Source organism: Cololabis saira, chromosome 3 (assembly GCF_033807715.1).
Source record: "Cololabis saira isolate AMF1-May2022 chromosome 3, fColSai1.1, whole genome shotgun sequence".
Taxonomy (NCBI): Eukaryota; Metazoa; Chordata; class Actinopteri; order Beloniformes; family Belonidae; genus Cololabis; species Cololabis saira.
In genome coordinates this window covers 35,536,271-35,560,423 of record NC_084589.1, presented here as the reverse complement: position 1 = coordinate 35,560,423, position 24,153 = coordinate 35,536,271, and the positions used below count along the sequence as shown (strand labels likewise).

The following is a 24,153-nucleotide window of genomic DNA, read 5'->3' as shown; positions in this document are numbered from 1 at the left end:
TTTTAAAGCTCTGTGTGGAAATCTGAGCGCACATGTGCTGCGATGGCCATCTGCCATCCACCTCTATTGATTTAGTCCATTTGTTACTGGTGCGGATGCTGGAGGAGCAGCAGCGCTGGGCTGCAGACGGGGAAGTGCCTCCACATTCCTGCTATGGACACACCTTATATTGGAGGAAGAACAAATGAGTGTTTGAATAATATTTATAGTGAGAAGTGTAAAGTTCTCTTAGAGGCCAAATTACAGTCGTTCGTGTTGCGTTCAGGAGAATTTAATAAAGAATCTGAAAAGTTAAAGTGTTATTTTAAAATTGGAAGATCAATTTACTGCTTTGTCATTGGAGGAACATTAAGGTTTAACTTTCAGAGTCCTGCTATTAGGAGCAGCAGCATATCCAGTTTAATTTTGACTGTAGTATGATAACTGAAAGTGTCCACAATGGAAACATCACACATTATGAACGTATGAAAGAACTCAAAGAAAATCCTTTTTCTTTTTTTATTTGAAGTGTTTATTATACATTGGAATTAAAAACACCCCTAATTTTGCCTTTAACGGTTTCTAAATAATTATTTTTTGTATCATCATGAATACATTTGGTAATTAAATTTTTTTTCTTTAATTCATTTGTTTCATTAAAAAAGAAAATGTTTACGGGAGTGGCACAGAGGTTTTAGAAATACATGTTCCTAATACAATGTTGCCCTTAAAATTGGAATAATTTAGTTTTTAGGAACATTTCTCTTTTTATTTACAATAATTTCTGAAAATGGAAAAAAAAAAGAATTATTCCACCTTCATGAGCAGCAGTGTATTTTATGCTCACATTTGTGTGGAAGTCATGCACACACTAATGCATCCGCCATTGCAGGGATGAATCATGATCCAAGTATATGCCCTCTATCAATTTCCACAGCAATCTTTTCTACTCCAGTCATCCTCTGAATTTCTTATTTCATTCAGGCTTGCTGTAGAAAGGGGGTGTAAAAGATATTGCCAGAACTCCAGGTCTCTAGAAACTATACAGGTTGGTCTTTGCCTCGCTGGCCTGATGGCTCTAAAGCCTCTAAAGGCAGGAGTCAAACTCGTCTGGTATCCAACCCTCCTCAACTCTTCTAAATACAACAACTAGCATGTTTCTGTCTTTCCATTTACGTTTTTTACTATCCCAAAGAGTAAACCCAATGAACCTTGTGTACAGTGACTATTAACAGACTATTGGCACATATTAGGATGGTAAAGATGAGCTGCATTAAAGTCTCAGCTCCCTTTTTGTACAATTATTGCATCGCTGCAGTACTTTCAGGCAATCTGTGTACAAGACTGATGATTTTCAGCTGGAATAGACTCACTGTTCTTCATGAGCATGGCATACTTACAAGATAAGTATGAGGTGTACGGACAGAAAATAGGTCCTTTTCAGAGCAATTACATTTAAAAAACAAGACAAATAAAACCTCCAGATCCCCGTGTCCATCAGCCGCCTTCCTCTGTGCAGCTTGGCTTTCAGAATCATGTCCCAACTGACAGCCTTGGTGAAATCCAGCAACTCGCTGTATTGGGAAACAGAAAAAAAACGGTCATTGAAGCATAGTATTTATCTGGCAGAAAGGGAATTTCTGATATAAAACAGTATTTAATATTGCATATAAATAGCAAAATTAATAAGAAAAATATACATTCTGAAAAAAACACAGTCTAACTTTGAAATGTTGCTCTTGAGGTGGATGTTTGTGTGTAAAATCAATTATTTTTTTTATTTCTTACCACAAATGTTTCCATTCAACTTCTTATTGGTTCTTACTGCTGCACCTTTCACTTTTAAAAAATTGTATATAAGTTAATAAGAGCTGTCATTTGTCTATTACCTATTTACTGTAGAGTGAGCGAAAATAACTGAGTCAAATTCCATGTCTTGTCTGACCTGACCTGGCCAAATAAACATGATTCTGATTCTGATTTTTAGCTACTGATGTTTCCCTGGACCCACTCACGAGCTGTCAATAACCATGAGCCACACTTTTATATTAACCTAAACCACTGCAGGTGAAACCAACACAAGGTTTTTTAAGCAACATTTTGTGACAGTATATACTTTTTAATATTTTTTCCTCAGATAAATGTGCAGTACCCTGAAGATCATGCGGGTTTATTAGATGATGAGGAGATAAAAGCACGTGTCACCGTTGACCATAGTAAAAGCAGCAACATTAAGATTACTTTTACCTTTTATGGGTCATTATTTGTTTGCACACCAGTGACCCATTCTGCTCTATTTTCTCCAGCGCTTCCCTCTTTATGGCCTTGAGAATACTAACCTCATTACATTACCATCAAATTCTGCCACTCTGATCATCGGTCACCAGGACGGACCGAAATAGAGCAGGAGTTTCACTGCTGTGTGCAATCTGCTAATGACAGCTGCCAGCTGTTTTTAGTAATCATGGATGAGTGAGACAGCAGAAATGGTCCATGAATGCAGAATATATAACTCTGATCTTCCACAAGAACAATCTTCTGACATTGTCATAATGGTGCAACATGAATATTTTAGTTCACACTCACACAGCCAAAAGCTGCTGCTGTCTCACGTACGAAGATTTTCTTTGTTTCACGATAACCGTCATCAAGAGCCGAAAGATACTTGTTTCCCTGTGCTGGTGTGTGCTTGTGTGTTTTGCGTGTGCATGTCAGCAGATGCCCACACAGTAATCTAATCTGCGAGCAGAAATGAAGTTAGACGCAGGCGGACCACACCCACAGAGCACACAGGATGGTGCAGAGGAAGACCGTTGGTTCAGGGCTTTGTTTGCACGGGAACAACAGCCAAGCCAGGTTGCTTTCTTGGAAATCAGTACCTTTTATTCTAATCCTGTATGTTTTACGTGTAAAAATCAGAGTGGATCTTAGCATATGACAAGGAAAACTCCAAATGAGCATAAGCATATAACTTTTATTTCTGTGTCATCATTAATTTAACGAAATGAAGCCAAAATTAAAATCATATGGGAAATGCTAAGTAGCTTCATGATGCAACAGCTTATAGATTCATATTTTGCAGCAACGACTTGAAGTATAAGCCTCTCTGTTAGAACTTTCAAAAACCATGATTCTCATGTTTTTCAGCCATTTTGATGTAGATTTGCAGACATACTTCGAATCGTTGCTCCGTTGCATGACTCAGTGTCGCACTTTGCTTGTTAGTTGTTAGAGAGATGGCCTCACGTTCGACTCTCTGGTATGAAGAAGAGTTCATACTTTACTGAAGGACAACCAAACATCATCAACCGTCCACTGCCATGCTTGACAGTTGATATGAGGTGTTTCTGCAGAAATGCTGCATGTGGTTTTAACCAGACACTCCTAAATACCCCACACAAGTTTCAACTATGCGTACAAAATGGTGCCAGTGGTCTTGTGACTTGTTCAGATGCAGTTCAGTTGTACTTCCATATTGACAGAACAGGCTTTCTCCTGGCAGCCATTCAAAACAAACTGTACTGTCAAATATTTACCCGTATTTTCCGCACTATAAGGCGCACCGAAAAGCCTTTAATTTTCTCAAAAAACGGCAGTGCGTCTTATAATGCAGTGCGCCTTATATATGATCATTACCGTAATTTCTGTTACTGTAGTCAGGGGGATTCTGGGTACTGTAGTTGGTGTCGCCAAAGTAATGGTGCTAAAAACGTCAGGAATCATCACATACGTTTAAGACAACAGCAGGGATGCTGACTCCCATAATGGAGACTTTGACGAGACGGAGCAAAGCTGGTTTTTATTTTGTTAATAAAGTTTGACATACGGTACTTTTCTTCTTGGTTTTTTTTGCATTTGCTGTAGGATTTTGTAGCATTTCCTGTAGCGCAGCTCCATCAGGTAGATACGTAACTCAACCCCAGCCACTATAGTATGGTATTTTACCATATATTTAGTGCGCCTTATATATGGAAACCGTTTTTAAATACGTAATTCATTGAAGGTGCGCCTTATAATGCAGAAAATACGGTACATGCAAGTGAGATCTTTAGGTTCTTTAATGTACCTCTTTTTTCTTTTCTTCCTTTTTCTATGGACATTGCATGGTCTAGCCTTGGGGTAAATTTGCTAGGTTGTCCATTCCTGGGATACTTGACAAGTGCCTTGAATGTGTTCCACTTGTGAATAATATTTCTGATTTACAACTGACTTGGAATGGGTTTCTCAAAGAATCTTGCTGATATTGTTCCCTTTTGGCATTGTGTTAACACATACATGAATGTTCCAGACCAGCAAACTGTCAAAAAAGGACTGAACAGTTGATCAAGGGCAGGTGATGGGCAGCACTTGTCTTCAACTTATGTCCTCAAATCAGGGATTTTTTTCTTTCTTTCAGGTTTTAGACCGACCATGATCAATATTGTTTTTTAAAGGGAGACTCATTTCCACATATAGCTTTACCACATTTAGGCCATCTTTATTTGAAGCGAATAGAAATTCCTTCAAAAGTCTGCCCTGAAAGTGGAAACATTGAGCCTGTGAAAATGGGATGTTAATGTCTGTCATCCACACTTGGCAGCAGCAAACGGGGACGACTGTCCAGCTGACAATGCCCAGGCTGTCCTGTATGACTTTCAACTGAGCTGTTTCAGAGCACTGGTCGTTATTATTAGTGGCCCGTTGAGCTAAGAGAGGTTGTGCCTTTCTGAGACATAAGCCCAGCGGCTGTTGTGACGCCAGCTGACCGTGGCTGGTGACGGCATGTGGTCATCTCGGGCATGTCTGTGGGCTGAGTGAGGAGTTTCATGACAATCCCTTCGTTGGACATCTGCTACCAACTTCATTTCTGAGGATTATACCAATTGAAAAGTGATAATGTTTTACATTCCATCAGCAATGTTCTTTAGAAACAGAGGAAAACCAAAACAACAAAAATGTAAAGGAACTTGAGAAGCTTGCTTACTTCAAATTAGTTGTAATTTTCATAGCTTCATGTACTGTTTCACTACAGTATGTGCAGAACAAGTTTCCCACATCAAAGGAGGTCTCTTTCAAGTGATCTAATGTGTTTCATCTATATTTATCAAAAACACTTCCTTTATATAATATTGGGTCTTTTTGCAATGGTTTTTGTATCCTATCTTATTGTTTAAACTTGTAATTATAACAAATATATATGTTTTAGGATTTTATACAAATGAAATTGTCCAAATTGGTGAAGTGAAATGGAAATAAAACAATAAAACAGTTAAAGAAAACAGAAAACCCCCAAAACAAATATAACAAACAAAGGAAAAATGTATCCTCTTCCTTTGTATGTCCTAAATATAAATATAGAATAATAAACCCTCAAGGCTTGCCCATTGTTCCCTGGGAGCTTGATGGTTCTGCACAGTCTCTGTGCTGCTCCTAGGACTGCACTTCTGGACCGATATCTCTGATATTGTTCCTGGGATCTGCTCCCGGCTCCTAGTGCTCCAACTATTATCAACACCACTGTTGGTCTTCACCTTCTAGATCTTCTCCATCTACCCCTTCAACTGCTGGTGCTTCTCCAGTTTCTCGTGTTGCCTCTTCTCGATATTGCTGTCTCTTGAGATTGCCACGTCAATCACCGCTGCCCTCTTCTTCATCGACCACCAATTTATCGATCTGGATCTGGAAGTCCCACAGGACCCTTTCGTTCTCCACCACCTATGAAGATATCCCCACCATAACTTTAGGACTTTAAACCCATATTCAGTGCAGATGTGTCCGTACACTACAACCATCCCATGGATTATTGTCTTGCCAGCATCTTCCATCCCTCTATCATGTGCTGGATTGTCTCTGGGTGTCTTTGCTCAGTCTGCAGCTGGCAGACCCTGGCCTGTATCACTCTCGTGCTCAAGGCCTGTTCTTGTATTCTCCTTCTTGTTTTATACGGAAGCAAAAATGACTCCCTTTGTGTCTCCCTTTTTGTTTTTAAATGACTCTTTCAGTTTCTTGGAAGCTCTGCAACTTTGCGTCACAACACAAGAATGGCGTCAGGAAGCAGCTGCCCCACTTAAATGTTCTTGAGCAAACTCATCAGCACCAATAGTAAAGCCAATTTTAGCGGCATTTAGACTCAGATCATTATTTCATAGGACCTTGGAATTATGAATAATGTAATTTCCTTTAAATATTTAGTTGTATCTGTCCCTGATCTCTGATCTCTTGCAGGGGAAGGACAAAGAGGAGGCAATGAATTGATACATTTTTCCTGAGAATCAATGAAGTGTCACGTTTCGTTGATCTGTGATTACAGAGCCTCTAAGAGGCTGCACCAGCTTAATAACACGTGTAAATCTTCCAATTCAGTAACTTCATCATTAAAATGTTGCGACAACTTGTTGTGGTAACACACATAGACATCTTTTCAGATATTTGTTTAAATTATGGCTTTAAAAAGGTTGTAGAGGGCTTACATGAGGCAACAAAAGCATATATTTTAATTTATCACAGCAAATATTTAAGATATCACATCTGTAGTAACTGATGCACTAAAGACAAACACCTCAAACATCAGGATAAAAAATAAAGGATAAAATAATTAGTAACACTAATAGTTGAGACATAAATAATCAAAAGGAGAACTCAGCTGATATTAAAATAATCATGAACACATTTCCCATTAATTTCATATTAAAATGAGAAAATACATTTTTATCTCAAGTTTCTGAAAAAAAACAACAACAAATGTACAATGTGGATGAGCTAACTTCCCCAACCTGAAGACCTCACGGCAAAAACCCACGCTGCAGCGCCCTCTAGTGGCCAGTTAGCACTACTGCTTCCAAAAGCACAAAATAAAAAGACAGACTCCCTTTTCTGTAGGTCAACTTGTCTATTTAATATATAAAATACGGTAAAACATACGCAAAATGGGGAGAGGGGTAAGAGGGGACCAATGGATACTTTGGTACAATAACAAACACTTTTTTTTTATTTGTAAAAGCAGTATAGAATTTGTAATAACATATCAGTGCATACTTTATTTATGAAAATATACACAAATTGTATATCATTCTCCAAAAACAACAACAAAAAAAGATCTTTACAACAAAAAAGCTGACTAGCTGAACACAATATATTAGCTATAATTTACTTAAAACTTTTTCTTCAATTTTTTTTTCTTACATGTAATTCTGTGTGATGTGTATCTGTGTCAATATTACAATTTATTTCCTAAAACATGATTCACTCTTCTCTAGCTTTGAAACGGCCATGCTTTGACATCATGGTGTCTGGTCAGAAATAAGTTAGACGTGTCCCGCCTCCCCACATCACCCCCCCTCCATGCTACCACGTGTGGACTGAGAGGTTTGTACATTTGACTGTAAAAGTTGCAGCATTGAAGCGGTTCATCCCGGTCGTCTCGTTCAGCGCCTCCGTGCACATCCACACGTGCTCTAATATCACTTTTGCTTGCGTTGTTTCATGTAATAAAAATCGTGCAACATTAGTAACACCCTTATTTATTTATTTATTTATTTTAAGAAGAAGAAAAACAAACCCCAAGAAGAAGAAGAAGGAAAAAAAAAAACAAAAAAGCAAAAATATATTTATAGGATATTTTCATATAATAAAATAAAATCAAATTCCAAATAAAACAAAAAATGTCTAAACCTACACAAAGAAAACGCAGATTTTCTATATCATCATGACATCCACCATCAGTGAAGGCTGTGGTAATGATGATAATATCAATAATATCAGTTCTCAGAGAACAATTAAAACAGACTGTCACCAGCACAAATTAACACTGGAAAGTTGAGTGAGACCTTGAAACATCATTATACAGGAGCGTGTGTCGCTTCTTCAGGGGCGGTGGTGGCGGTGGGGACAGCAAGTTCTTGGAGCCTTTTTCTCAACACGATTGTCTTCCTGTTTTTTCTGTGGTAACAGTGACCCCTAGTGTTATTTTACAGTCATTGCAGGGCTTTAAAGGACCTTTGACCCGCCCCACCGACGAGCAAAGCTCCCTCCAGTCCCGGCGCAAAAGATGCCACCTTGCTTATTGTTGTACAAGCGGGTGGCTCGCAGACTTTAATTGGCTTTAGTCTACATTTCTCTCTACTTTGTTCGCAGCTCAGAGCACAACAGTCTACAGAGTCAAAGTGTTTTTACACTGTGGGGGTGGGGGGGATTAAAGTTCACTCTGCCCCGCACTCAAAAAAAAAAAAAAAAAAAGCATTATTGACAGTGAGACTCGTCTCCGAGAGGATGAGGGTGTAACGAGTGAGTGACAGACGGAGATAAATAAATGAGAAATCACTGATGAGCTGAGGAGAGGATGATGGGAGTAGTGTGTGTGTGTGTGTGTGTGTGTGTGTGTGTGTGTGTGTGTGTGTGTGTGTGTGTGTGTCAGTGTATGATGAGGCTGAAAGTCGGATGGAGAAAGAGAGAGAGAGAGAGAGAGAGAGAGAGGCGGGCGGTTGCGTTACGAGTGAAAATGACCCCATAATAACTTCATCTCGGCGCCGACACCAGTTTATCTGGACGGAGCAAACAGAAGGAGGCGCGTGTAATGAAACGTGTGTGCATGTATGCGTTTGTGGCTTTTTTTTTTTTTTTTTAGATTAAGCCTCCAGAGAGGAAATAAAACCAGAAGTGAGTGACGGGGGTGTAAAGAGCGAGGTGGCGGGGGCTGCACACGAGGACGATGCTTGGGCTGGGATGCGGTGAAACCCAGTCAGCCACCAGCCCGTGTTGGATTTGGGAGGTAGTCATTAAAAGATCAAGAATCGCTCTGAAACCTCCGGCTTAATGACAAATGATACCCGAACTCTGCTTCCAGTGCTTTTCACACGCAAATGGGTGGAGGCAGAGAGTGCTTTTATGAAAATAAATGCCTGCACTTTTGACCCCTATGGTTTTAAAATCCACACACTAAACCCTAAATCACAATCTTACACTTTTATCAAGTACAAAAATGACATCCTTCGTATTTCTTTTTCCTTCATTGACTTTTTTTTTTTCATGTTTGTTTGTTTTAAAAACTCTCCACAATATAAAAGTACAGCCAACCAGTGACAGGTGAAGGAGAGGCTTCTTAAATATCAATAAATGGCTTTTAACAAGAAGGAAGGGTAAACTTCCAGAACTAAAAAAGAGAGAGGGTGAGGGACTTACTTGGCTTGCTTAATCATGTCCTGCGTGAGTGAGTTCCAGAGTTTGGCATTTACATGTTTTATAACAAATAATACTGGACTTTTTTGCACGTTGATATACAATATAAAATATTCAATGACGAGCAGTGGTTATGATTGTGTGAAGTTGAAATAAGAAGCCGGTACTGAATGATGAACGGGGTTCATAGCTCCTCAGGGATCTTTAGTTTTTATTCCTGTCTGAAGGATTAAACTTATAAACTTTCTAAAAATTTTTTTTCTTTTGATGAATTGGATTTATAATGCAAAATGCTTATTACCCGATAGCTGATTTTGTGTAAAATGTTGGAAGTATCTGTTTTTTTTAATCAACCAACTACACTGATTTTAAATAGGCAGCATGTGTGAGCTGGCAGGTCAAAACAGAACCTCTGATTGGTTGAAGCAATGTAATAAAAAGCTCAAACATTTGATGCATACCTGTTGATTGTGGCATTGTAACCAAGATACATCAGTCTGTCTATGCTCAGTGTGTGTGTGTGTGTGTGTGTGTGTGTCGGCTGTCAGAGGTGGGAGTTAAGGTAAAGTGCGCTCCATCAGTGAGAGTCCAAACCGTTGCTCACTCAAAAAAACAGTCAAAGTCACCACGGCTTCCCTTTCTGCCTCTACAGCACCCTCTCTTGGCTTGTCCACATATTACACTTTATATACACATAAATAATTATATATATATATATATATATATATATATATATATATATATATATATATATATATATATATATATATTATAAAATAATAAAAAACAAAAGAACCCCCGACTGTTCCACTGAGAATCAACATTTGCTTTTTGTCTGTTTTGTTAAGGGATAACCTGCTGAATATATAGTCTATATATACAATCCCTGTCGTCTGTTGTCGTCTCTCGCCTCAGATACAGAGCTGCCCTCGCAACCGCCTGACGCTCTTTAAATATATACTTGTATTTGACCTATTTTCCAACCTTTAAAACACCTTATCCCTGTCACACAAAAGCCACAAAGGTTATAGATTGCTTATATACATGGTACCCCCAACCCCCACTTCCCCTCCTCCTCGAACATTTCGTGTTACAAAAACAGTTTCAGCTGTGTGCATTGTCAGTGTGTGTTCGATAATGAAATTGGGAGCGAACATTTGTCCAGATCACTTACTTAAAAAACAAACAAAAACAAAAAACAAAACAAAAAGAAACTCCAGCAGTTGAGGTAAGAAGCCCGTGCGCACAACACTCACACGCTCGCACAAACGGCTTTCTCAGCATCCTAAGTGGATAAAATGTGGGGGCGAATCGAGGAGCGTCCGTGTCGTGCTGTCGAGCCGTTCCGGCTCGTCCCTGATTCAAAGAAAAGCAGTCGTTTACCTCAGCAACAAATCAGCGTCAGCGGTTTACAGCTAGTCTGCGTCGGTCCGACCAGATAAAGACCCCGGGGTCGTCGTTCTCGTGCCAGGCTGTTGGCGACGTCTTGGCTCGGGAAGGAAACAAGTTTATACTCTGGTGTCTTTAAAGCCAATATTGAATCAACACTTTAAAACAGTCAAGAGAACAGGACCAAACTCTATGCTTTAGAAAAAAAAGCAAACCTCCGGCCAGGCAGCTCCGAGAAACGAGGATCAAGATATCGATCACAGCAGTACGACCGATACGGGCCCATGTGGACAAAGATGTGGACTCATTTCATGCACTGGTTTAATGCAGTGCTGTCGTGTTTGATCATAATCTACTGTGCATTAACAGACCGTGAGGACATCACAACCGCAAATCTAATGCAAGGCATGCTGGGAAACCAAGTCTGGTTTGTTTGTTTGTTTGTCTGCTCTGCCAGCGGCGGTCCGTGTGGTTTTAAAACGCTCTCATTCACTTGATACTCTGATGCAGCGGAACCAAGGCCGGCGTGACAACGGTACTGGTGAGTAATCCCTGCTCCGGCAGCTCCACCCACGCTCTGCTCCGTGAATGTTCAGACGTGAATGCACATCGCCATACAAGTGAGTGTCCACACGTGTAAGTGTTTGCATGCTTTTGTTGTGTACAAATGTGTTTCCTGTGTGGACTGCAGGTTATTGGGTCGTTGGTGGTTATATTATGTGTGTGTGTGAGTGTGTGTGTGTGTGTGTGTATGCAAGAGGGACATTTAGGGGGCATCAGGTCTGGTGGGGGCATGTACACAAGCCGCAAGTACATATCTCCATCCTCCATCTGTCCATCCCTCTCTTCCCCTCCGTCTCTTTATGTGACCCAGGCATCCAATCTCATCCTCTTGATGTTCGTCCCGTCCTGCTCCTGAGGCTCGGCCGACGAGGGCCGCAGCAGGACCATGGTGGGCTGCTGGCCGCCGGACTGGTGACTGAAGTCCGGGCCTCCGCCTCGCCCCTGGGCGCCGTCGTCCCGGTCGCTGCCCTCGTACGAGCTGCCGTTGCTGCTGAGGCTGTCGACGGGCGAGCGGCCCTGGCCTCCCGCCTCCAGGCGCAGGGTGCCGGGGTAAGCGATGGAAACCAGACCTTGTCCCTGCACTTGACCCCCTCCGCCTCCGCCCGCGCCGGGGACCGAGCTGGGAGTGCTGCGGTCGCGGTTCGGGGACACGGGCTCGGACTTGATGTTGACGTTGGGGTTGGTGTTGACCGTCAGCGCGGCGCCGTGAGGAACCGGGCCCACTGGCCTGGAAGAGAACAGAGGAGAGAAAAAAACAACGTGTGAACACAAAAACCGGGGGTTTTAACGGTGGACATCACACGCCAGCTCATGACACAAAAAATATGCAGGGATGAAACACAGAGTTCAGCCAACACTGTAGGGAATGAATAGTTCAATTAATTCAAACATGTCAAAGGAAAGGCCACGGAAGTACAAAAAGACACCTGAGCAATGCTTTAAACCAAATGTAAGCTTGCGTTAACCTCAGCAGGTGGAGCGCAGAGACACACGGGACACGTAAGACTACATCTGCGGCCACATAAAAGCACAATACTGAAGCCATGCAACCCAAACATTCCTGCATATTAGACTCGCTGTGGAGTTCACAGATCAATACAAGAATAAGCACGGCGTACGTTTCATTTCTGTGTGACTAAGTCTTTATTAACAAGCTCCTCTGCTCGTCTACTTGGAGACCAGGTGACACAAACGTGTTGAAATATGAGCACTTGCAGGATGAAGCAGTTACTGGAAGCTGCGCCAGACCACATCTTTGCAATCCTGCTTCAGTACTGAAAAACAGTGTTCTTGAAAATTTAATTGAGAGGTTTCTTGTTCAGCCTGCAAGCAAGGAGAGCTCCGACGGCACTGTTTTTGTTTAAAAAAAAATGGTACATGACATTTGTGACAGCTTGTGGTTTTAGATGTATGTAAATACACTGCAGGCAGAGAAGTTGGAGTAATCTATCCGCGAAGTTGAAGCCCAATTAGATGGGACAACAATGCGCAGGAGTTTATAATATCTGGAAAAAAAAAGATCTTACAGAAATGAAAAATGTTACCGTCCTTCTTAAAACTGCAAAAAAGCAGAGAAAGGTTGATCTGTTAATAAATCAGAGTAGAACAAAAACTCCACCCAAGCCTCCACTGCTCTGCGTCAGCAGTATCTAGACTTCATGGATCCACTTATGGGCCTAAGTAAAAAAAATAAAAGAAATGCTTCACAATAATGGAGGCTAATCAGCATAAATAGTGTTTTCCATCATGTAATCAAAGCTACATCCCCCTTCCAAAGCTGCTTGATGAGGGTGAAGATTCACAATAACGTCCCTCGTGCATGTGAAAAGTTCTGGATCTGTGATGGCGGCCTGGAGGAAACGCTCCTGCTCCCGCCTTTGATTGAGTTGCTGCAGCGATAATTTCAATACCCTAAGATGACATGCCAGAAAGCTTTGGTCTGTGTCACCGGCTGCGCTTCTACCTGCCACGGCGCTTTGATCAGCCCTGCACCCTCACACTGAGCCTTCACCTCCTCCGCGGGCTGGAGGCTGAGTCGAGCCTGTCACTTGGGCTGACGACAGCTGTTGACGCTGCACTGCGGCTCCCTCCTTTGACAGCGTCAACACGATTTTTCGGATTGGGCTCGTGACATTTTTTTTTTTTCTTCCCCTACTCTCTCCCAGCATGACGTGGTAGACCTGAGTTTGAAGCTCCCAATTACTGCGTTTTTGCCCCCGGTGGGTTCTAATATGTCATATCATGAGCCATCTGCAGCACAGTATCTCTAATATTCGCTCAATTACTGGCAGACTGACAGGGGAATTTAAGATAGCACTCCTCTAGGCGATCCGGGTCTACGGCACTCAAACACGCTCTCTGTATTCCTCAGTGAGACACACACACACACACACACACACACACACACACACACACACACACACACACACACACACACAGACTTAAAGTTGTGCCCACTCGCCATCTTACATACAAATGCCGCTTGTCTCCAGCGAGCACACACACACGCTGCTCTGTGGCAGCGAGCGTCTCTCTGCCTCTTCCCGCTCCCACTTCATCAAACCTGCGCGCCGCGGCTCGGGTCGGCGCAGGTAGATGGATGAGGCGGCCTCTGGGGTGCCATCGCTACGGCGAGTGAAAAGGGGCAAAGTCAGCGGGCCGGTGACAGTGATGAAGGTGAGAGCGGCAGGCTACTGGCTCCCCGAGCACCGACGCCGCCGCGTGCACAGCCGGGAACAGACACTTAGTTAAAGAGGGCTGTGGTGAGCTTCAGCTGCCATTTCCAAAATAGTCTGCTCGTCTGAGGATGAACAAACTGCAAGTGATTACTCTTAAAATACATTTAACTTTTACCAAGGTTGTTAAGTCCGAAACAATGTGTTATTTTATTCATTAAAGATTTGACACTTCAGTTAAATCATCACTGTATTTGTATTAGGTACACATCAAAGGCCGAATTATGATTTATTCACTATATTAAGCAGGAAGGGGGGTCTTACACTGTTACCTCAAATATTCATTCAACACATGCACAGAGAGAAGATTCTAATTTATCTATTTCTGTCCTTACAGGCTTAAACTCAGTGAGAATAAGAGGCAGGGATCACTGCAAATCTCTGCAAAGAGTCTCCCCACCAAACAATCACAAAGCCATTTGTCAGTCTTTGTTTTCCTTGCTCATGGACACTTGCTGTGTTTGCTACGGATACAGGCTGCAAGGACGTAAACTTTGGTCCTTGTGCACTAAGGCAGATGATAAAGTTTACGTTGCGCCCACGCCAGCCCCTCGAGATGAGTGATGCGTGGGTTGATGGATAACGGAGGTCTTGCAGGTTTTGATTACAATTAAGAGAAAAGTATCAGGCTGAGATAAAAATGTGGGGGGGAAAAAACATCACTTGAACTAAGTGATTAATAACTTGTAGACAGTGCGCTGTTAAAGACGGTGATCACTGCTCCGCCCTCTCTGAATCAAACACAAACCACTGCAGATGACGCAGGTGCTGGATCTCTAAATCTGGATGACCAGACTACAAAGTAACCTATAGACACAAAAAACATGAATCAGCCATGATGAAGCTGAAAAACTAGGGAAGTCATTTTGACAAGACAATTAACGAATATAAAGTTTATAACTACATCCCAAATTCCATAATAGTATACTTTTATGTACACTTTAGTAGAAAAACAGCAGTATGTGACAAGAAAAAACTATTTCCAGATGAATATTGTTGTAGTTTAAGTGCTGGAATATTAGCTCATCGTAAAAGTCACATGATGCAATGACACTCAAACATTTTAAATGACCAAGCTGCACAATTAAGTTAAAAGATTCAGTTTGTGGGGCCTCAACTGTCTTCTAGATGAGTTCATGAATTCGCTCACAAGGCGTGAGGTTGTGCACGTCTGAAAGGATTCATCCTACCGTTAACTTATCACTTTTGAGTTTAGTTTCATTAAAACATAAGATTAAATGAGCTTAAATAAGAGCAGGGTTCTGAAAACCACTTATTTTTTTAAATAATATGAAAATGAAAATAGACCGTTCCATATATGTAATGGCAGATTAAACTATAATCATGGTTATTACAATTTTTAATCAAGCTAAATTATTATAGTTATGAATACCTTTGGTCTTTGGACACAAAGAATATTCAAATTCCCTGCAAAGTATAAAACAAAAAAAAAGAAATGTAAAAAATCATGCAAATGAATATACGCTTATTTCAATTTATACAAGATTTCCAATCAAATATGAGAAAATCCTAAAACTTTATATCCCATCTTTCAGTTTACTTCAATAAAACCAATTTATTCTTTCTTATGAGTAATCACTGGTGTTGTGAACTAATTGTATAATGACTATTTCTTTACTGAAAAATAATAACTTCAGAAGCAGTTTTTGGGGGGGATGCTTCATGCAGCAGATATTTGGGGGAAAGCAGCGTGCTGTATCTGTGCAGCTAAAGTGTGAAGAGTACAGTACCAGCAGAGGCCCTCCTCTCTGCCAAGGAGAAAGTTGGACTGAGAAGCCAAGCTGCAAAGGGAGGTGAACAAAACAAACAAACAAAATAAAGACAAGCAAGTTTAACAAAGCTGAAACAGCAGGGAAACGGTGAGTCGGAGCCCAGTCGAGGTCAGTCTAGACACAGTAACTTCAAAAAAACCAGAGACTCAACAGCTGCTCAGCATGCTGAGATGTTGTGAGAGGCAGCGGGAAGTGTGAAAGCCTTCGCCGACACAAATTTGATCATCATTCGCATGCAGCGTTATTTAAATTACAAATCAGCTCCAATACATTTATAGAGTTGCTTAAAACGTGACGACACTGGCTGGCATCTGGAGAGTAGATTAATGTACCAGAGACCAGATATCAGACACTCTCTAAGTCTTGGGTCGTCTTTTAATTTCTTTGCGTGTTTAATTTGCTCTTCCTCCTGTTTTATTCATTCTATTTACTTTGTGCTGGCCGTTAAAAGGCAGAAAGGGTTTGTTTGTAAAAGCGGGTATTGGTGAACAGAGATTTCTAAGCTTTCTGGTGAGGTTTTAATCACCAGCTCTATTTACTTTGCTTTCCATTTGAACCAGCGCCGAGGAAAAAAAGACTAAAATAAGACACAGGAATGAAGTAGAGAATAACAAAGTATGTCTTAGCGCTCTTAACACAAGAACAATGTCGAGCAGGGATTAACAGACATTAGCCACTAATAAAACCTTTTGTTTGCTCTCTGGAGTCCACATTGAACATATGCGTATAATATCAATGGATCAACTGGACGAATCAACACTAATGCACTTGCAAACAGCATCCCGAGAAGTAGTTTCTGCTGATTTCCTGCTCAAGTGTCCCAAATGGAGGCTCAATCTGCTGATAACACATCGACTCAGCGAGGAAACAAAGACAACATGTTCTGGAACAACAAGTATCCGGCGAGCACTTCTCCAGACAGGCAAACAGGCGGAGGGAGCAGCTCTGGCAGCTCTGCAAGGAGGCCAGCCGTGTCATTAACATTTAGATTGAGGAGTCAGGGGCAAGATGAGAGTCAACAGGTGTGCACCAAATTAACCGAGCCTGACAAAAGGGGCAGGAAATAAGCGGGAAGACGGAAGTAGTGGAGGAGGGATGATTAAAAGGGGGATGGGAGAGAATAAGATGACAGAAATAATTTTCTTGCGGAGCCTGCAGCGAGAAGAAGTGTAAACGACAGCAAAGGCGGCTTTTCTGAGCTCAGCCGTCAATCACCATTTGATTGGAAGGGCTTGTTTGCTCGCCGTGAGGCCACGCTGTAATGAAATCAAAAACAAAGCGGAGCAGTCAGGGCTCCAGAAGTGCCCACGTCTGCTCACGCTGTCCTAGGACAGCACGATTTTTCGTTGTGCTGTGAGAACAGTTTGGTGTACTGGGAAGGCTTCCCACATTTCTGTGGTGCTCGCTTGTTTTCAGTGACAACAGTTCTGTTATGCTGATCCAACACACAACAAAGTAAACCTGCCGTGGCGCTGAAACGCTGCCACAATCAGCATCTGGGCTGCATAATCGTCATGATCAGGGATCAAATCTGAATCCTGTTTATTCAGTAAAATCAGGATTGTTTTCAGTGTTTGAAAGAATGTGTGGGCTATTTCAAAGCACAACAAAGACTGAAAAAGAAATATTTTGATGTTAAGTATCAGACTCTTTTAATATTCCTTATATTTCATAAATACGCCGTGCAGATTATTTTCAGAATTTCTCACTGAATTAATACAATGAGAAAAGTCCCAGAACCTGTGGTACGAGGTTTAAATGTCTGTTTTGATTCAAACAAATCAAGAAAACCATTCACCAGGGCAGATACACTCTTAAAAGCATTAAGTTATGTAGCTTATTCATTCTCTTTTAACTATATATATATATATATAGCAAACATTCAGCAAACATTGTCAGTGAATATGATTTTGGCTGGTTTCAGTTTATATATTACAACATGATGCGAATGATGGTTAAAATAAATAATGTAGCAGATTTTGCTTGAGGACTGAGCTACATTATTAGCCACAATTTCTTCATCACGTCCTGCTATAAGTTATAGTGGCCAGATTATAATAGTTTTGATTCTTATTTAATCTTTCAATGAGTTTGATTATCTCAGTTCAGTTTTAGTTAGTTTAATAAACGCATCAGTAGTTTTAGTTGAGTTTAAGTTTTAAAAACTTGGTTAGTTTCCATTCCATTGCTAACTCATTCAATGAAAAGGCAGAAACCAAAACTGAGCTTGACGTTGCCAAATTTAACAGTCTTTAGAAGCGACACAGGAATGAAGGTGCTTTTAGATAAGCAGTTTGGTGTATTCAGTTTCACATGCAAGGCTATTCACAAACAATTAATATGGATTGATTTCTAACGAAATGTTAAAAGGATGAAGAGGAATAAAGTGGATTGCAACAACAAATAATAAATTCAGCATGAAAAAAGTCAAGCAAAAGCCTGCTTGGTTTTGTCATCCCACTATTACCGTCGCCTGTTTATTTTTTTAATTTATTTACTTCATAAGTTCAAGTCACTGGATTAAATATGTTGTGGTGAAAGTGGCTCATCTTAACTCACATGTAAAAAACAATAAGGTTAATTGGTTTATAGGGTTTTTTAGGTATAACTACAACAACTAGTAGTGTTCAGTAAATTAATAGGAAATAATAATATAATAATACTTTCTTCAGTAACATCTTAGGGTGAATGCCAAACATTCACTGGCTCTAGGAGGTAATCAATCCGTAGTACGTTTGGCTCTTTCGTCATCAATATCTAGTAAATTAAGAGGGAAATTCACATTTTTTTTTAATTTCAAATTTAATTCCACCGTCTACATGTTTGTTCTGTAGTTAGATGTTTTTGGGAAAACGCCTGCTGGCTGCTCTTATAAAGTCTGAGTGGTTTAACTGATCCGGTTGCACATAGATTTCATACAATCTGGACTGCCATTTGTTATCATTTCCACAACGATATGAGGAGCTTTGCTGTGACTGAGCTGGTGAGTGACTCAACTGTACGCTGCTTTTTCTCCGATTCTCAAACCCCCTGAAATCACAGCTTATGTATATCATAACAAACAACCCAGCTAGATGTTTTAATAGTCAACTTTTACCTCCCCTTAGACACAAGCTATTCCATTCTTCCAAAACACAAGATCAAGATTATGAGCCGTCCTTTAAATGAACTGAAACATATTCGTACTAGACAAAGACTAAAACCATTATAACTGTTAAATGCCAACCGTGTCCTTTACATGTACATTCAAATTAAATTAAGTGTTTCCGATTAATCGACATGAAAATTACATGAAGATCAAGCAGTCAATAACTGCTTTCCATCCCCTTAAAGGGCTTTGACAGTTACGGCAGATCTAAGTTATTCTTTTAGTCACGCTACTGTAGGAATGTCAGGCGCACATGTATCCGAGGAGTTTGTCTTGTGTCTGTCAGCTGAGAGTGACAGCTAAATGGCAGAAACGTACAATTTTAATGCAGCGAGCGTGTCGGCGGTACACAGCTGTGCATCGGTTCAGCGTTGGGAAGTGAAAGCTGCACCCGGAGACTCCTTTCATACCAGAACCAAGCAAGGTGCTGCTGTCACACTGAAGCTGCCTGCTCTTTCTTCCTGACACTTCCAAGGAGCTTCAGATCTAAGGTTTTTGGTGGCAGAAAAACTCTTGGAACCAAACTAGTTATCCAACAACCTCTGAGGGGAAGAAGGGAGAAAAAAAAAGCACTTTTCCTTCAGCAGAACTTAAAGAGCACAAACACAGCAAAGCAACAGGCATCACATCCAACATACAAATGGAAAGAAAGGACCCTTTGATATCATTTTGTCATGTCGTTGCATCCCTTCTGTAATTTGTTTGGGTTATTTTGGTTCACACTGTCAGGCTGTCACACACGCCGAGTGTGTGAGGTGTATAATAACTTGACAGATAAACAGGAAGGCAGAGCTGCATAGCATGAGATGCTATCATGTCATTCACCTCAGGTTAGCAGCAAAATTGGAGATGCAGTTAATCATCTCCGCATTCTGTTTCTCTGCACCCCACATGCTGTGGAGAAAAAGGGGGAGGGGAGAGGACAAAACAAGAAGAAGTTACAAGCTGCTCCTCCATCCACAGGTTAGTCAGGCACAGCCAGACTGCTCACACAGAGATTAGGCTCCAATAACGTCATGGTCAGCTTTGCACCATTAAGTGTAACAAAATTGGGGAATAAAATAATACGAAGAGCATTATGTCATTTTGGAAAACTGTTGTAAGACAAGTAGAATCCCTGTGAAATGACTTGGACTGCGTGTTTTATTTTCAGCTGTATCCAGAGGTGGGTAGTAACGAGTTACATTTACTCCGTTCCATTTACTTGAGTAAGTTTTGGGAAATTTTGTACTTTTAGGAGTAGTTTTGAATCACTATACTTTTTACTTTTACTTGAGTAGATTTGTGAAGAAGAAACTGTTACTCTTACTCCACTACATTAAGCGACGTTGAGCTGTTACTTTTCTTTTATCCCTTTTATCTGCATACGCGTCAATCTCATGACATCACTGGGTGATTCTTTGGGAAAAATGTTAGTTTTTGCATGTTTTGTCACATATACACAGACTCAAACACACACAGAGTTTCTATGAGTTCATGGGCTTGTTCTAGTTCTGGTTAAAAAAGAAAAGTACAAAGGCTTGAAATTTTGTGCTACTTGTGCTTAATTTATTTTTTTATTCTGTTATTATTTTATTATTTATTAAAGTACTTGAATTTACTTTAAGATTATTTTAATTTAAGCTATTTTTTATTAATTTTAATTTATTTTATTATTTTATTGATTTAAGAAGAAGATGATTATTTTGTATTTTTTTCTGTTTGAATGGTTGTGTTAAAAAAATAAATCAGACGTTACTCAACAGTTACTCAGTACTTGAGTAGTTTTTTCACCAAGTACTTTTTTACTTTTACTCAAGTAATTATTTGGATGACTACTTTTTACTTCTACTTGAGTCATATTATTCTGAAGTAACAGTACTTTTACTTGAGTACAATTTTTGGCTACTCTATCCACCTCTGGCTGTATCTGAGGTTTCTCGACATCATATAGTGAAAACTTGGGTCCTCTTTTCTATCGTATCTTTCAGATTTAGACTTGTACATACTTTCCAATCTGTCACATTTATGAGCCGATATTTGAAACTATATTATTATTTGAAATAATAACAGAGCTGGGAGGAGAGCAGTGAATAAGGAAGAACTGAAAACGCCAAATTAAGTCAGACTAAGCGTGTCCGCTTGAGTAAACCTGATACGAGACCAAGTATGAAAGAAAAGACTTCTTTTTGGTTGAAGTTGTGAGCCAGACTATCTTGTGTAGTAAATGGTACAGCTAGAGGACTGGCTCCAGTAAATCCGAGTGGGACTGCAGTGGAAGTCAGAGCGGTTGGGGAGATATCTAGGTCACTCCAAAGACGAATCAACTGCAGCCGGGGCGAAGCTACAGCTCTGTGTCAGAGAGAGATGCTTCAAGTGTTGCACTTGCTTGGTGGGTGTACTGACTCAGCTGATATGTGCTTCTTATTAAAAAAATAAATTAAAAAAATCTTGTAGATAATTGTTTCTAAAAAAGAGTTTACCTTCAGGAAAGTTAGTGAATCAATCTCGGGAGGCTCTTCTATCTAGAAAAGTACGGAGAAAAGCAAACTTACACCAAGTTACTGAGGGACGCCAAAGTCAGCTGCTGTTGTTGCTGCTGCTGCTGTTGCTGTTGCTGTTGTTGTTGTTGTTGTTGCTGGGACACTGCTGGTTGCTGTTGCTGTTGCCAGGCAACCATGTTGCTAGGCATCAGCCCTGGTGGTGTGAACGTCTGGAGCGCTGTGAGGTCTGCACTCGTCAGCTGGTACTCTGGGATTAAGGGATGGAGGGGGAGACGGAGAGGGAAAGTGGGAGAGAAAGAAGATGAGGAGGAGGGGTACGGGGTTGGGGGGGGGGGGGGGGGGGGGGGTTGTTTTACATCATACAACTTTTCTGCCGCATCAATATTAATCAGGGCTAATCCATATTAATAGAGACCTTTGAAGTGGAATCATTCCAGAAGCTCTCACACAATGAACAAAGTGAATATTCATAGTGGTTTGTGGCATCACACTCCAAGGTTTTCACGTTTTTTTTTTTAAAACATGCACTTAAAAATTTTTATGACACAATACAAACGATATCTTTTAATTTGCATCTGTTCCATTTTATTCCCTATTTAATTCAGCCCTGGTCGCCCACTTCCAGATTGAGCCTAAGCTGCTAAAACATCCCGTTGCGTTGATGTGCGGGGCAGTGCACACTACAGGGGTCTCACCAGGGTTGTAGCCTGTCTGCACGCTGGAGAAGGGTGCGAGGAGACTGGGCGTTGCCACGGAGACCACCGGAGTGGTAAGTGACTGTGCCACCTGCGAGCCTCCTAGTCGCTGAGCATTCTGGGAAGACACAATTGATGGAGAAAGCATGAACATTGTGTACCTGAGATCGGTAGAGACGATTACTGCTACAGTGGTCCTGTTATGGGGGTATGCAGAGGTATCATGCTACTGAAGTGGATTTGGATTTCAAAAGAAACAGACCGTATAAAAGAAGTACAACATTTATTCCAAGTGCAATACTCTGCATTTCCTCTGCATGCAGCACGGTTAATTTATGCTAAAATATTATTTCCTGTGGCAATAAGGCAGTGATGTAATAAAATCTAGGAGGTTAGGTAATTTCTAACACATGCAGGATCTGAAACTTTCTTGCCTAAAACACCAGCGAGTTTTACCACCATTCCCTTTCTTGGACCCGCAGATCCAGAGCCGTGTCTGGGTCTTGAGAGAATATTGTTTGGTTCCACAACATTCTGTTTTCTCCTTTTATGGACTGAGCACAGAAGTCCGCAGCACATGACTTCACCCAATTTTCAACAGCAATAATGATGATGGCAAGCATGTGCCTTCCACTGTACAGCAGAACTGATGCAGAAACCTCGCAATGTGACCAAAAACGTACTCTGCCGAAATACTTATTGGTACTATTTACTATTTACATCTTGGACAAAAACAAATATCCCATATCCTCTGCTTCAGTAAGCATAAGTGTAAGAGTGTTGACCAACTTTAAACTCTTAATTTCCCAGCCACTTTCAAAGTTTTACTTCCCCTGACTGCAGAACAAACTCAACTAAGACCTAATAAATTAAGCATGCTTCTAAACAGATCACTTCATTTGTCTGCGCAGGGGAGAAGCAGATATTTTATTCATCATGCCACAGCCAGAGACGTCTCACTCCCTGCAAGAAAATCCAGTCACCTCACTTCTCTCTGAGGTGTTTAACTTCTCTGTGACACTTTAACATTGGCGTGCAAGATGAGAAATTTCTCGCATCTCTGGGTGGCGTTGGCACAGCAACGCCGTTGCCAGGGCCAGGTGCTTGTGTTATGTAGAGTCACGGTGGAAGGTGTTATGAGAGGCAGCGCTGTGCTGGAGAATCATGCTGACAGGAACACATGCATCGGCAAGGCTGACAGAGGAGGGATGAGTGCGGATGAGTTGATCTGTGTGTGTAAGAATGTGTTTTTCTTGAAAGAGAAAACCACGGCAGGCATGAATGCACAATTTGAGGTGTGTGTTTGTTCTGAGGTGCGTTTATAGTTATGCAAAGAAATGTGTGTCCGTCTGTGTGTGTGTGTGTGTGTGTGTGTGTGTGTGTGTGTGTGTGTGTGTGTGTGTGTGTGTGTGTGTGTGTGTGTAGGACTGAAGGGGTCAGCGTATCTGAGTCTAACAGTCTAACATGCCCATCTGTGTTCCAGGTTGGAGACTTTGTGAGCTTTCCTCTCTCTGATCCTCGTAGCATCGACACTCAGTTGAAACCAAACATGCACATGCTGAGCAGCTTTGACACACAGCAGAGAGTCAGCTGGTTGTTCCAGTTCCTTCAATATTTCTTCTCTATAGTCTATTTGCGTTGCACAAATGCAATCTTAGGCAAGGCTCTATTGTATCATCAATATTTTATAGACTTTGATTTACTTTACATTAAAAGGAAATCATTTCACGTCTTTTAACGTCACACAATGGAACACGGTTTTGTTTCTTCAACATAGAAGTAATTTCACAGATTTGCTTCCAAAGATATCAAAAACATTGTAAAATAACTTCTGATAACCAATTCAAACTGAACTGTACAGTATTACACTTTTGGATTTACATCACTAAAATAATTTTGTCGCTTATGTGACGTAAACAATGCAGTTGAGCTTATAGAAGGCATAGAAAAATGGGACATTTTCACATTATCACCTGGTGCAAGAATAGAAAACTGCTTTACTGTGCAATACCACTGATGGCCACTAGGCGTGGCATCAGCTTGTTTAATCAGACATTTCCACAAAATCTTTGTAAACATTATGATACCATGAACTTATTTGACTATTTCTGAGCAGACTGCTGGAGTCCTTCTGAATAATAACACAACTAGAGGACAAGAATGTTTGGTGGCTTGAACGGATTGATGAACACGCCTGTTGGAGGGAAACAAGTC

The 24,153-nt window shown here is 40.9% G+C and overlaps 1 protein-coding gene across 9 annotated transcripts in view; it reads right to left on the bottom strand.

Moving 5' to 3' along the window:
* Positions 1-6,634: 6,634 nt before the first annotated feature.
* The window catches only part of mef2d (myocyte enhancer factor 2d), a 121,021-nt gene continuing 103,502 nt past the window's right edge, over positions 6,635-24,153 (bottom strand). For 3 of the 9 annotated variants that reach the window (XM_061717363.1, XM_061717365.1, XM_061717364.1), the window contains exons 9-12: positions 21,940-22,057; positions 21,296-21,491; positions 19,587-19,655; positions 6,636-11,812 (exon numbers count right to left, since the gene is read on the bottom strand). In XM_061717363.1, the coding sequence (XP_061573347.1) occupies positions 11,383-11,812; positions 19,587-19,655; positions 21,296-21,491; positions 21,940-22,057 (813 nt within the window). In that variant the 3' untranslated portion in view covers positions 6,636-11,382. Of the gene's footprint in view, positions 11,813-15,571; positions 15,623-19,586; positions 19,656-21,295; positions 21,492-21,939; positions 22,058-24,153 lie in introns of all 9 variants that reach the window. The other 6 variants (XM_061717369.1, XM_061717370.1, XM_061717368.1 and 3 more) reach the window with 6 other exon arrangements.